Source organism: Cyprinodon tularosa, unplaced genomic scaffold (genome assembly GCF_016077235.1).
Source record: "Cyprinodon tularosa strain WSP-4 unplaced genomic scaffold, ASM1607723v1 ctg126, whole genome shotgun sequence".
Lineage (NCBI taxonomy): Eukaryota > Metazoa > Chordata > Actinopteri > Cyprinodontiformes > Cyprinodontidae > Cyprinodon > Cyprinodon tularosa.
The window spans coordinates 69,741-84,081 of NW_024038070.1; the positions used below are offsets into that span (position 1 = coordinate 69,741).

At 39.2% G+C, this 14,341-nt stretch overlaps 1 protein-coding gene across 2 annotated transcripts; it reads right to left on the reverse strand.

The window, feature by feature from the left end:
• Positions 1 to 467: 467 nt before the first annotated feature.
• On the reverse strand, positions 468 to 8,937 carry gtpbp1 (GTP binding protein 1). Of its 2 annotated transcripts, XM_038276616.1 has the most exons (14): positions 8,536 to 8,937; positions 6,872 to 6,983; positions 6,568 to 6,748; positions 6,270 to 6,453; positions 3,876 to 4,040; positions 3,594 to 3,717; positions 3,357 to 3,471; positions 3,127 to 3,271; positions 2,823 to 3,005; positions 2,561 to 2,696; positions 2,022 to 2,200; positions 1,786 to 1,947; positions 1,504 to 1,554; positions 468 to 1,359 (listed from the first exon to the last, which is right to left on the reverse strand). In XM_038276616.1, the coding sequence occupies exons 1-14, from the start codon at positions 8,728 to 8,730 to the stop codon at positions 1,243 to 1,245; spliced, it is 2,049 nt and encodes a 682-aa protein (XP_038132544.1). In that variant the 5' UTR covers positions 8,731 to 8,937; the 3' UTR covers positions 468 to 1,242. The 2 variants fall into 2 exon arrangements, with proteins under 2 accessions (XP_038132544.1, XP_038132545.1); XM_038276617.1 differs by lacking the exon at positions 1,504 to 1,554 and having other exon boundaries at positions 8,536 to 8,935.
• Positions 8,938 to 14,341: the final 5,404 nt, after the last annotated feature.

Consider the following 14,341-nt stretch of genomic DNA (forward strand, 5'->3'; position numbering starts at 1 on the left):
AGCGTAGTGGTAGCTAAAATTGCTTTTTTTGTTTTGTTTTTTTTTTAACCAATTTTGCACCCACACATTTTCAACAGCAAGGTTTTAATGGACTTGAATGCTCTCTTGTCAAGTGTATCGTCATGTGACTTTATGGTCACTTTATTATTTTCCCTTATGTGGGGCAGCAAACTTTTGTAAAGCACATCACTGCCACAAGGCTGGAGTGAGAAAGTATGTTTCCTGCTCTTGAATATAATTAAGTTTTTAAAAACGACTTTATTGCAATTGCTGTTAATAGTTTAGCCTGACTAGAAACATACCCAACAATAAAAATGTTCCCATTCCTAGGTCCAAAAAAGGCATTAAGCTTAAACAGTAATTTGGTAGTTTTAAGTAGGAAAGGACTTTACCCATTTTAGTTCTTTTATGGACGATGGAAATCATTGTGAAAAAATTTAAAAGAAACACAGCTGTATAGTTTTTTTTTTTTTCATTTTTATTGTTCTTTTTGCAGAAAAATGTCTGAAATTGTCACAAACGGCAACAGGCCATACCACACAGGAGTACTAGATTAACAGGAAAAGCATTGGAATCATTAGCAACTGCTTTACTGTGCTGTTATTTTATTAATGCTAGTATAAGGTAGCCACCAGTTAAAGCATGACAAATACTACTGAATCTAAGAGTGCAAGTGAGATTAAATATAGTCCAACCATCTAAGAGTAAATGTACTGCTGTTGTGCCAAATAAATAACTAGGGTTAAAATAATGCCACAGCTTATTTTGTATAGCTTAAACTTGTTTCAATCATTTTCCCCCTTTGCTACATTCAGTTTTTTTAAATTTGCATACAATTTTTACAAACTCAAATTTGAATTTTTTACACCTAATTTACATTTGTAGTATAAATAGTCCAACTTACTTTGTCATTAATACACAGTCGATGCAGGAGGAAGTGAATATAGCTGCACTTGCAGAAGCACGGCCCTTCTGCTGTCTCCAGCCAAAAGGCCGGTTCCACTAAGGTAAGGGGGGGGGAACCTCATCCTGACTGAGACTGACCTCTAACACCTCATTACTTTTTTTCAATTTGTAAAGGCAGCTGACATTGAAATGCATAACATTTGTTTCAGAACAAAGATGAACTTGGTATGAACAGGCAGGATTTTTAAATCTCGATTCAAACATCTGTCAAAGTTGTGGAATGACACTTTGTGAACTTAAAGATGGAGATGTAAAAAAGAAAAAAATTCCAACAATTCAGCAGTTTCCTGTTGCTGTGGAGGAGGGTGCTGTCATTGAGTTGGCGCTGCTATTTTGGCCTTTTCCTTTGTGCCTCTGGCCACCCCTTCTCCTTCCACCTCCTCCAGACTTTGGCTACAGAGGACAGGACAGAAAGCACAGGTTTAGGTGGAACACCCCTTCAAAGTAGTAATGAGACCGTGCACACATCAAATTGCAGAGCTTTTACTTCAGCACTTTATTTTGGCCTCCTGTTTTTTCTGGTTCATACACATTTACCTTGTTCTCTTTGTTACCCTCTTTTAATTGAGGGTCATCATCTCCCTCCCCCTTTGGATTCATCCACGCAAGCAAAGTAAAAAAGATGTGATGCAATGTGGCAAAATTAAAGTTAGGGATGAGACAAACAAGTCAACATTGGTTAAATGAATAAGAAGATGGGGAGACAAAGGATATTAGTGAGTTAGAATTGGTCGCTGCTTTCCAAAGATTGGAAGAAATCTGCATAAAGTGTGAAAGCTTCAAGCGACTGGGTGTGTCTGTTGATCTGTGTTGACTCACCGGCTGTGACGTGCTGGAGCCAGCCGGCTGTGCTATCGTTGCTGCATCGTCGCCAGTTGCCATGGTGCCATCCTCTTTCCTAAGAGGCACCTTCTTTGTGGACTGCATTTTAATTTGTGGAGGTTTGGAGTTAGATGGCATGTTATTAGTAGAGTGCAACAGCTGAAAGGGAGAGGAAATAAGACAATTTAAAACTTGATTTTCACTTTTTTTATGAGTCGGCGGAACCTGTCTACCTTAGTGATTGTTCCCACAGCCTTGGTGCGGCCCTCTCTGAACACCAGTCTCTGGTCACAGTGGAGATACTCTGGCGTTTTGATGAAGCGGAAGTGGACTGAAGCCTTGTCCCCTGTCCTTAAGCAGTCTCTGTTCATGGACAAGATGGTGGCTGTCTGTCGTATACTCCCACAATGGACTGATTGTTGTATGAGGTAAAGAATAGAAAGACGCACACTTTAATGAATCAATCCAGTACAAATTCCTTTGTAACACATTTATAAAATGTTTTTCTACACTCTTTCATGTTAGAACTATATTACTTCATTGTATTTTGTATTGCTTCTTTTCAATGTCACTGGTTGCAATGAAGGAGGACCAACTTTTTCAGATTTTAATTTGTGAAAAATAAAATCATACATTGTACATTTTTTTCTTTCTACTTGACATTTATGAACTGCTTTTTGTTGGTGCATCAAATATAAAATCGGAATAAATAAAGGGTATATGTATAGGTAGAAATGTGTGCATAAAGCCTCTCAGTAACACTATTACCCACCCATCGCCTGGTATCTGGGGGATATCGTAGTCGGATGATGCAGAACCAGAATTTCAGCCTCAAACTCCCAAGTTGCCTGAGGGTTTAACTTCGGCGACACCATCACCATTCCTTTCCTTATAGTCGACCGTTTGATCTTTAGAGAAAAGTGAGAGAATAGCATTTTTTAAGCCTTTAGCAAACCAGACTAAACACCTTTACTACAGAAGGTTCACAAATCACATGTTTTAATAGATAACATGGAGCATTTATTCTTTCCAACCTTTTTCAAAGCAAACGAGGCAGTCTGTCCACCTCTAACCTCCTTAACTGGCATTCGTTTGCGGTGGATTGATTTAACAGCAATAGGAATGAAGGTTCCAAGAGGATCCGGACCCAGTAGCATAGTATCGTTCAGACGTATGAGCCCGCGTAAGGTAGTTCCTGATACTACAGTTCCCACTCCCTAGAGAGGAAACAGGACACGGTGAAAATTCAGTGAGCACTTAAAACTATTTCAGTAAGGTTAGTTTAATTACCACTGTAAACTACATCTAGGAATGAAATTTTAGCTGTGCTTCAGGTACCGGTACAGAATAGGTATCATCTATCTGAAATTCGGCAGGCTGATCGTCTCTGTACGATGTTCTGGAGGAGAGTAGGTTGAGAAACATCTTAAGCAGGTCCATGTTCTCTCCAGTTACATTGGAAATCTGAAAGATGGGGCACATCCTGGGCAGAAAACACAGATTACAAGCAAGGCGTTTAGTTATGACTGAGTTGATATTTTAGTCGTGCAGATAGAGAGACCCCGTACCTCTCTGAACTGAAGTTTGAGGCTGCGACTATCACATCATCTTTGCTCTGTACCAGGACCGGAATCTTCCTGCAGCCAGGAGACTTCAATAACCTTTGGAGTAACTTCAAGGTCTCTGTTGGACAAAAGATTTTTTTTTAGATGTATGTTTATTTTTTTTTAAAAAGGAAATAAATTTTAACTGAATATAATCAGCACAGTGTTTATATAATATGTTAGGAATACCTGAAAACTAACCTTGTAAGATGTTGGCTGGACACATGTCTATTTTAGTAACCACTACAAAGACCGGCACGTTTAGCGCTAAAGCTAAGCCAAGGTGTTCTTTGGTCATTCCTACAATACCAGCATTACTGCCCACCTGGTGAAACAGACAGAGGGAAAGAAAGAAAATCAGTTTTTCTGTTTTTAATTGGTTGCATTCAGTCTAGTCTAGAAATCTAAGCCTAAAATACTTCTGATTATTATTTTTTTTTATCTAGGCAAACAGACAAACACTAATGCCCCTCACTGTCTAACCATCAGCATGCAGAAGTCTGGAAGGTGTCCAGTCATCCCAAACACGGTGGTCTTCAGGTACTTCTCATGACCGGCCAAGTCGATGAAGGTAATGACTTTGGAGGACTTCTCACAGATTTTGGTCCAGTCCAGGCTTCCTCCATGGCTGTCAGGTTTGTTCACAACCTGGGGACGCACAGGAAACTGGTGAGTCAGTAATAAAGGTTTGAAAACGGTAAACAACAATCCACAGTTTGCTATGTGCAAACTGTGGATTGTGGCTGGTTAGCATGTTGTAAGATTTTTAAGTCTAGAGAAACTTTTTGTAATCAATTAATTTTGTTATACTCAAAAACTTTTTTTTATTATTTTTATCAGACGGGCGTGTATGAGTTACTAACATTATACAACAATGAAACCACTGTTAATGTTCGGGACTTTTCAGGAATTTGATAAACTGTTAAATTCCAGATACCAATAAATGTAGACAATCTTACATTAAAACTCACATTAATGTTTCTCTTAATTTTCTATAGTCGTTTTTCTCTCTTGTTAGTCTCTTCCTTTGTTAAAGTAAGGATTTATTTGTGTGTAAAAAGACTACATCTTGTTCTTTCTGAATGAAGCAGGATGGGCGCTGCCCATGACAGATTTGGAGGAGTGTCAGGGCGCCATTCCATTACTGTCAACGCGTAGTTCAATGTTTCGAGAACAAACCAGGCTTAAGTGCAAACGATATTTATGCTCGTATCCAGTGTAATGTAGGTCTAGGTAGGCATTGTTGAAAACTTCTAAAATAAACTCCACTGTTCATGTTATTTTCACTCTGGGTGAATGAGAACCCATCATGTTCTCAAGCTGATGATAATGCAGAAACCTGGGAGCTGTGTCTGTTTCGTGTTGCTGTTTAAAATTCATCGTAGTGTTTTGGACTTTGTTCTGCATATTTTGCATGTGTTAAGTTTTAACAATATCGGATCTATTTGATGCACACTCAGCAAAAAGGTCTTTACCAAAAATGTTCAGCACATACACTCACCGGCCACTTTATTAGGTACACCCATCCAACTGCTCGTTAACACTTAATTTCTAAGCAGCCAATCACATGGCGGCAACTCAGTGCATTTAGGCATGTAGACATGGTCAAGACAATCTCCTGCAGTTCAAACCGAGCATCAGTATGGGGAAGAAAGGTGATTTGAGTGACTTTGAACGTGGCATGATTGTTGGTGCCAGAAGGGCTGGTCTGAGTATTTCAGAAACTGCTGATCTACTGGGATTTTCACGCACAACCATCTCTAGGGTTTACAGAGAATGGTCCGAAAAAGAAAAAACATCCAGTGAGCGGCAGTTCTGTGGGCGGAAATGCCTTGTTGATGCCAGAGGTCAGAGGAGAATGGCCAGACCGGTTCGAGCTGATAGAAGGGCAACAGTGACTCAAATAACCACCCGTTACAACCAAGGTGGGCAGAAGAGCATCTCTGAACGCACAGTACGTCGAGCTTTAAGGCAGATGGGCTACAGCAGCAGAAGACCACACCGGGTGCCACTCCTTTCAGCTAAGAACAGGAAACTGAGGCTACAATTTGCACAAGCTCATCGAAATTGGACAATAGAAGATTGGAAAAACGTTGCCTGGTCTGATGAGTCTCGATTTCTGCTGCGACATTCGGATGGTAGGGTCAGAATTTGGCGTCTACAACATGAAAGCATGGATCCATCCTGCCTTGTATCAATGGTTCAGGCTGGTGGTGGTGGTGTCATGGTGTGGGGAATATTTTCTTGGCACTCTTTGGGCCCCTTGGTACCAATTGAGCATCGTCGCAACGCCACAGCCTACCTGAGTATTGTTGCTGACCATGTCCATCCCTTTATGACCACAAGGTACCCAACTTCTGATGGCTACTTTCAGCAGGATAATGCGCCATGTCATAAAGCTGGAATCATCTCAGACTGGTTTCTTGAACATGACAATGAGTTCACTGTACTCAAATGGCCTCCACAGTCACCAGATCTCAATCCAATAGAGCATCTTTGGGATGTGGTGGAACGGGAGATTCACATCATGGATGTGCAGCCGACAAATCTGCGGCAACTGTGTGATGCCATCATGTCAATATGGACCAAACTCCCTGAGGAATGCTTCCAGCACCTTGTTGAATCTATGCCACGAAGAATTGAGGCAGTTCTGAAGTCAAAAGGGGGTCCAACCCGTTACTAGCATGGGGTACCTAATAAAGTGGTCGGTGAGTGTATAACTGTCATCTGTCATTACACTCCTTGTGGGTAATTATGTTTAAAATGGAACAGTTTACTAAGTAACTGGACTAAACATAGCAGCACTGGTTTTTTAATGGACCTGATTTTTTGAAAGCGATTATTCCAAATACCAGACTACACCTATCTAGCCCTCACCTGACCCTCCTGGTCAAACCCCAGGATGTCATTGCCCACGCTGCTGGTCCTGCCACTCTCCATCTCATGTTTGTGCCTGAAAAGCTTCTGCCGGGCAAAACCCCTGCCGTTGTCCAGCTCACCATGTGTCAACACTCCCAGCAGAGTGCTCTTACCGGCGTCCACATTCCCCACCACTGCAACTCTGGGTGGGACACAAAAGCACCAAAGTAGCTTTAAAAACACCAGACAATCACTGGTTAATCCTGCTATAACTGAGGAGACAAAGCTTCAAAATTCTGACATGTCAACTACTGACCTGACCTCCAGGAAGTCCAGCTCACCCACACGCCTCCGAATCAGATAGTCACGCACCATTCCAGCAGCCTCAGTGCGCTCTCTAAGGGGGATCAGGTCAGAATCCAGCTGCTCACACAGAGAGTGGACTGTTGCTACCGAGGCCTCCATATCTTTTTCATCCAGACCCCAGTCACCACCATCTATGCAATAGGGCATAAAAAAAGTGTTTATAAACTGCAAGATGAGGGGTGTGTTAAAAAAAAAAAATGGTTTAGTTGGCTCAGAATGCTGTGTATCGGACAGATTAGCTGTGTGTTTCTTACCAGAGCCCATTCCAACCACATAGATTGTCTCCCCACAGCCCTCCTCCATCCTATCCCGAAGCTGTCGGAGTAATGAGTCATACTGCTCCCCATTTGGGCTTACAAGCGCTGACTGATGGGGTTCAAGAAAAAAAGAAAACAAACAGAAAATACTGATTAATAAATGCAGAATTGATTTAAGTGTGTTCTTGTTCAAGAGTGGAGGGCTACATATAAGCAACTTTAATAAAATGAAATGTTTTTGGGGAATGCCCTGCGATAGGCTGGCGGCCTGTCCAGGGTGTACCCTGCCTCTCGCCCATAGACAGAGATAGGCACCAGCACCCCTCATGACCCCAGCTGGGATAAGAGTGTTGGAAAATGGATAGATGGTTTTGGGGAAAGGGAGTGCAAAAAAAACAATTTTCTCACAAACAGAATCCCAGCTGTCAGTTTTCCCATGAACTACTTCGTTGCACATTTACTCAGGCTATCTGATACACACACAAAATATTCCATTCTGCAAAGCTGTACTACAGGGAACACTGATTTAGATTATTAACAGGAGTTTATAATGCACTACTCTTTAACATGGATTACATTTTTCATCTTTAACTACCTTAAGATTGAGGAAAGTTTGTTACAACTCTTATATTTACAATCATGTTCCATTAGGTAGTCCAAAAGGAAAGCAGCAGTACTAAAAAATATCACCTATAGGAGACTGCAGATACATCAGAACTACAGCAGTGGATAGTTTAAATTCAATGCATAAAATATGTATTTAAATCCTTTTAATGCATAATTCACTAATTAATGTATAATTTTAAGAAGCAATAATTTCTGGTTATTTAATCAGAATTATCAATACATTGTCACTGATATTATAAGTAAATGTGTTATTACTATTTAGTACAGCAGAACATGAAGATTGTGTATAAATATGCTTTAGTATAGGTGCAAAAGGATAATGGAATGCCATTTTTGTCACGCATTTTTTTTACCAGGAATAAAGTAAGCAGAATATTTCTATTTGTGATGCAACACAGTGCAATCTTTGCAGTATGGCATTACACCTCAGTAATAGGTAATCTGAAGCTTCCAGGAAATACCTTTATTGCTCTGTCGCTTGCATGCAAACAATCAGGGTTACATCATGTAATATATTGTGTCCATTTCATAAATCGGGGTTCTAAATTAGAGCTGTTTATAAACTGCAAAATCAGTGGTGTGATCGTACAAAACAGCATACGATGCAATGTTTACACACTGTATGCTATTTTGATTTATGAGCTGGGTTTTTTTTAGTGTAAATGTTAAATTACTCCATTTGAGTCGTGAGAAAAGACGTATCTGTCCACACTCTCGGATATTATTTCCGTGTAACATTTGTTAAACGTGTTATTGTTTGCATATAAATCATCTCTCTATGCCGGTTTAAGGTAGTACATCAGCTGGAGCTAATGTTAGCCACAAGGCTAACTATTTCAGTTAACGTCAGAAAAAAATGGCAACAAGCTCGACATATCGCTATCCCTGAACCCCATGTGACCAAACCTAATATTGATCAATATATCTATATTCAAAGCATGCTGGTAACAATGCAATGTGAATAACAAGAATTCATATTTTCATTCATTCAACCGCGTTAGCATTAGCAATGCTACATTGAGGCCTAGCGCTACCTTGCTGCTGCAGTCGATCCTCCGATCCTCGGGCTCGCCGTTGGTCAGCTCCCCGTCTTCGTCGATCTCGTCGCCGTCCTCTTCCCCGCATCCTCCCCGGTCTGGAGCGAATATACTGGCGGGGACTAAAGCATCAGCCAGAGGTCCCGTTCCTGGTGTTAAACCTGGCTCAAGCCCCGCCGCTAATGATGCCATTTCGATGCCAACTGTCTAGTATTAAATGCCGCTCAGACAGTGCAAAGTGTGACGACGACTGGCTATGAAACACACCAACAGCTGGCGACTAAATTGTTTTAACCCCGTCTTTGCTACACAAGCTAAATACATGTAATAAAAAATAACGACACACCGGTTAATAACAAGGCTTTTTATTCGAAATGTTTTAAAATAACATAAAAAAGCCACCACCTCATGAATATTAATAACTATCAAGTGAATAGGCGTATTTTCACCCTGTGTTCACAAATAGGTTGATTCTCTGCTAGCATCGGACCAATAGAAATAAGGGGGATTGTTCATATCATTAAAGTTAGAGCCAGCCTCTTTAAAAAGAGGTAGCAGTGCCACAGGAATGTTGTAATAACCCTGTAACAAGTCTACACAACAATTGATTATATACGTCTAATGAGAAATGTTATTCTAAAGATAAGTGTGTTTCTATAGCACATCCTATGGGGTTCCATTACTCCCAAAATATATAAGTATACTTAGAGGTGTCAAATAAAGAAAGTACAAATACTTTGTTACTGTACTTAAGTACACTTTTTAGGTATCTATCTAGGTTTAGGCAAGGCAAGGAAAATGTATTTCTATAGCACAATTCAGTGCAAAGGGCTTTACATGACTGAAATATAGGAAAATAAAACAGAATCAAAGCAAGTAGGAAAAAAATTAAATAAAAAATGCAGAAACAAAACAGAACATTAAAAATACTTGGAATAAAGAAAATAAAAAAAGTTGAACTAATGATATTACAGTTGAACTGTTTAACTAGAACAGTCGAAGGCAATCCTAAACAAATGTGTTTTTATACTTGATTTAAAGGAAATCAGGCTTTCCGCACTTTTACAGTTTCTTTGAAGTTTGTTCCAGATAAGTGGACCATATGAACTAAATGCTGCTTCTCCATGAGTTTACTCCATTACCTATTTTTCTTCTTACTTCTGACTTCTACTCATTACATTTTCACACAAGTATCTTTTACTTTCTATTCCTTAATTTTTAAAACAAACGTTACTTGTTACTCTTGCTTCGGTTTAATGTTTATAAATACTTAATTCACGTCATGTGCGCCATCCAATGCAGATCATTGGCGCCATCCACATCTAGTGAAAACTTGTGTAATTGGATGAGTCATATAACGCAAACAGTCATTGGTTAGCTAAAGGAAATCAACAGAAGCAAGCAGGTGTTCTTCAATCTGCAAACGTGAATTGTCTATGCCATGCTACAATGCTGGATTCAGAAAAAGATTCTGAAATGTCTGAAAGCATATCGGGAGATGGAGACCAACAAGTCCTCCCTCATCCTTGGCCTTATCTCAAAGAATTTTTCAAAATAGTTGAAAAATTAAGCTTTTAATTCATATAGTGGCATCTGGCTGTTTTTTTTTTTTTTAAAGGTTACTTTATACTTTTATACTTCAAGTAGTTTTTGGAGAACGTACTTTTTCACTTTTACTTGAGTAAAGAGGTCAAGTTGATACTTCAACTTTTGCCAGAGTGTTTTTAAACTGCAGTATCTATACTTATACTTAAAGGAATAGTACACCCAAAACATGATTAGCCTTCATTTTCTACTCACCCCAGTGCTGAACAACACTCTGGAGTACTTTTTTTGATATCTCAAATGCATCTGGAGATCTGGGATGCTTCTTGCTGTCTGCTGACATTCAAATAATGGAGGTCTATGGTGCCCGAGGCAGAAAGGTCCATAAAAGTCCACAAAAAACGTGTCAATATTCCTCCATACTGCTCGTCCAATGTATTCCAAGTGTCCTGAGTGGGTAGCATCCATAATTTGCTCGAAATGAAGTCATTTAGAATGTTTTTAGAGCATAAACAGTTGTGTATAGGATTTCCTGAAAGCGCGCCCCTGCGAGTCCACGACGCTACGGAAACCGCGGCAGACCAAACCAGATGAAAGTGCGCATTCAGCTCGGCAAAGAACTCATGCTCTTCCTCAACACTGAAGTCCTCAGACATTTTTCTTTCGTTGTTTCTTTCTTTGCACAGGTAAACAGCACATTTCTTCTTCTACGCTTGCATTATCGGCAGAGCAGACGCTGAATGCGCACTTTCATCTGGTTTGGTCTGCTGGCTTCCGTAGCGTCATGAACGCGCAGGCGCGCGCTTTCAGGAAATCCTATACACTACTGTTTATGCTCTAAAAACATTCTAAATGACTTCGTTTCGAGTAAATTCTGGATGCTACCCACTCAGGACACTTGGAATACATTGGATGAGCAGTATGGAGGAATATTGTCACGTTTTTTGCGGACTTTTATGGACCTTTCTGCCTCGGGCACCGTAGACCTCCATTATTTGAATTTCAGCAGACAGCAAGAAGCCTCCCAGATCTCCAGATGCATTTGAGATATCAAAAAAGTACTCCAGAGTGTTGTTCAGCATGGGGGTGAGTAGAAAATGAAGGCTAATCATGTTTTGGGTGTACTATTCCTTTAAGTATCAAACGTGTGTACGTTTGACAGCACTGCGTATTGTTGTCTACATGTATGTACTTGAATATTTTTCTATGTAAGATGTATATGTAATGTCTATATAATTTGTCTATGTGTCTATGTTAACTGTATATGTTCTGTGTCCATGTCTATGTAAGGTGAATATGTGTTTGCATTTAATTCAATTCAGTTTATTTACATAGTCATAACACATGTCTTCTCAGGGCACTTTACAGAAACAATTCAACCAGATCATGTAGTCATATTGGTTCAAAGTTTTCTATCTATTGAAAACCAGCTGATTGCATCTACTTATAATTAGATCTTAACTTTATTGTCATTACACTGTCACAAATACAAAGAAACGAAATGTGATTTGCATTTATCCATAAGTGCTATACAGGATATAAATATTTATATACATGTATACAGAAACTATGTATGTATTGACTATAAATGGCATATATAAACAGATAAATTTCAATAAAATATATAAATATGAAGACTAGATACAGATTATACAGAAAGGTTAGGATATGGATTATATATATAATATACATAAAAATTATATATATATATATATATATATATATATATATATATATATATATATATATATATATATATATGCTCCCTTTTAAAAAGAAGAAGCCAGGCTACGGGTTAGGCTGACTGGGGTTCAAGGAAATAGAAGCAGACATACAAAAAGAAGCAGATATACAAAAGGTAACTGTTCCACACACACACTATGTCCAGGAAAGACACACCAAGGAGAGGAGGTCCAAGCCAGTTCCCATGTCAGAGGATAAAGAGAGCACATACAGTTAGTCATTGTATGAGAAACAGAACTACACTGAAAAACAACATTTATAAACAATGATTTTGATGGCTGCAGCCCAGCTAAATTGAGGGAAATAAGTATTTGAACACCCTGCTATTTCGCAAGTTCTCCCACTTAGAGATCATGGAGGGGTCTGAAATTGTCATCGTAGGTGCATGACCACCGTAAGAGACATAATCTATAAAAAAATAAAATCCAGAAATCACAATATATGACTTTTTTACTATTTGTTTATATGATGCATTGCAAATAAGAATTTAAACACCTATCAGCTAGAATTCTGACCCTCAAAGACCTGTTAGTCTGACTTCAACATGTCCATCTCCACTCCATTTATGATCCTAAATTAGATGCACCTGTTTGAGGTCGTTAGCTGCATAGAGACACCTGTTCACCCATACAATCAGTAAGAATCCAACTACTAACCCCAGGCTCACACAGACTCCGGTCTTACCGTTGCGGTGCGGTGGGTGCGGCGCCGCAGTGATTCCAAGTCATTAAAAAGACGTAAACCTCTCTCACCGGCTGCTGAGCTGTCCGGCTGCGGTTACCGAGACACTCCGGCGCTGCAGAAAATTCCGCAAGAAAGCTATCCTTGCGGCGTACCGGAGCCCTCCGCAACAAGCTCTCGCAAAAATCCTTTATTTGGGCCGTGTTATCGCGTGAAGTTACGTGAACTCAAGTGAACTTCTGTTAAATCTCCGGACCTGTTGCCGGAGCCGCAGAGCCGCACCGCACCGTAGTCAAAAGGGCGGTGTGAGAGGGGGTGTGCGGGAGTTGCGGTCTCCGTCGGCTCGGTTACTGCACCGGAGCCAGTGTGAGCAAGGGGTAACATGGCCAAGACAAAAGTGCTAACCAAAGACACTAGAGACTAAATCTTAGATGTTTACAAGGCTGGAAGGGACTAAGAGGAAATTGGCCAGCAGCTTGGTGAAAAAATCCCCACTTTTGGAGCAATCATAAGAAAATGGAAGAAGCTAAACATGACTGTCAATAGGATTTTAAGGTGTATTGGTCATTCTAATTTTTGCTTTGGTCTAAGTTTAGTTATTATTTTTTCTCTGATGGATTGGGCATCTGTTAACGTCATTACCTTGATAGGCAGTGATAGCAGTGCCATATTCTGCATCCTACTGTTCTCACTCAGGTGAACGATTTCAATGTTTTCCCTCATTTAGAAATTAATTTTTTTTCCCAATTCCATCTTTTTTTCCCCACCTCACTGTTTTTATGTTTCCACCTTATAACACACAGCAAAGCATACATACATTAGCATTTTTGTTTTGTTTCTAATATTATATGCCCGTGGATTTAATGTATTTGCAGTAGCCCCTGTTTGACACTGGAGAGCAGTGCAGTTCAGCTTCAAAATGTTTGGGCACTGTTTTTATGGAAAAGGGACCTATGCTATGCAGTAGCAGTAAGTGTTTTTAATGCAAAACACAGGGTAGCTGAAAAATGTAATCATCATATTGAACTTTCAATATTATCTCAACAAGACAAAATATACCATTGCAAACACCTGCTATCTGTTTACAGTTTACTGATAGATCTGTAAGACTATAGCTGTTTTTTTAATAGGTAAATAAGATGATTTACCAATGGAATGTTTTTTTTTACTCTTAAAATAAGAAAATTAGTCGATTGTTTTTGCTATCTTATTTTAAATGTAAATTGTCTTGTTCTGTTGCCAATGTGTCACACTTACCACCTCAATTAAAGAAAAAATGACTTAATTAGATTTTAATTTTTCGCAGCATACATCAAAAGAAGAAAATGGCTAGTCATATTTCAAAAATTTCTGTTTCTGCTTCTTATTCAGAAAGAACTATAATCTTGTTAAATTCTGTTAGTCTTTTGTCCTCTTTGAGTAAAGAAATTTTCAATAGAAAACAAATACTTATAGTTTTTCATTTGATAGTATGTACAAAATTAAATACATCACAAGTGAAAAAATTTCCAGCATTTTGTTGTTCATAGCATAAAATAATGCACTAAGATAGCAGACGATGCTAAATTCCTCATTCGGTCACATGACTCACTGAGGTGCTGCCATGGCGCTGCCATTTTACATAGCAAGTCAATATTTATTTACCTTTGTGATTGAGTTTTTATCCTTAAACAAGGACAAATATGAAGCAATAAGGGTCTTGGTGGTTTTATTAATGCTCGCTGGTTTAATCACGGTTGCTAAATGTTCTTTGATTTTATGCAGAGCCGGTGGATTTAGTTTAAACTAGAGTCTAACCTTTGTTTGAAGAGGGGATCACATGATTCGGATTGGT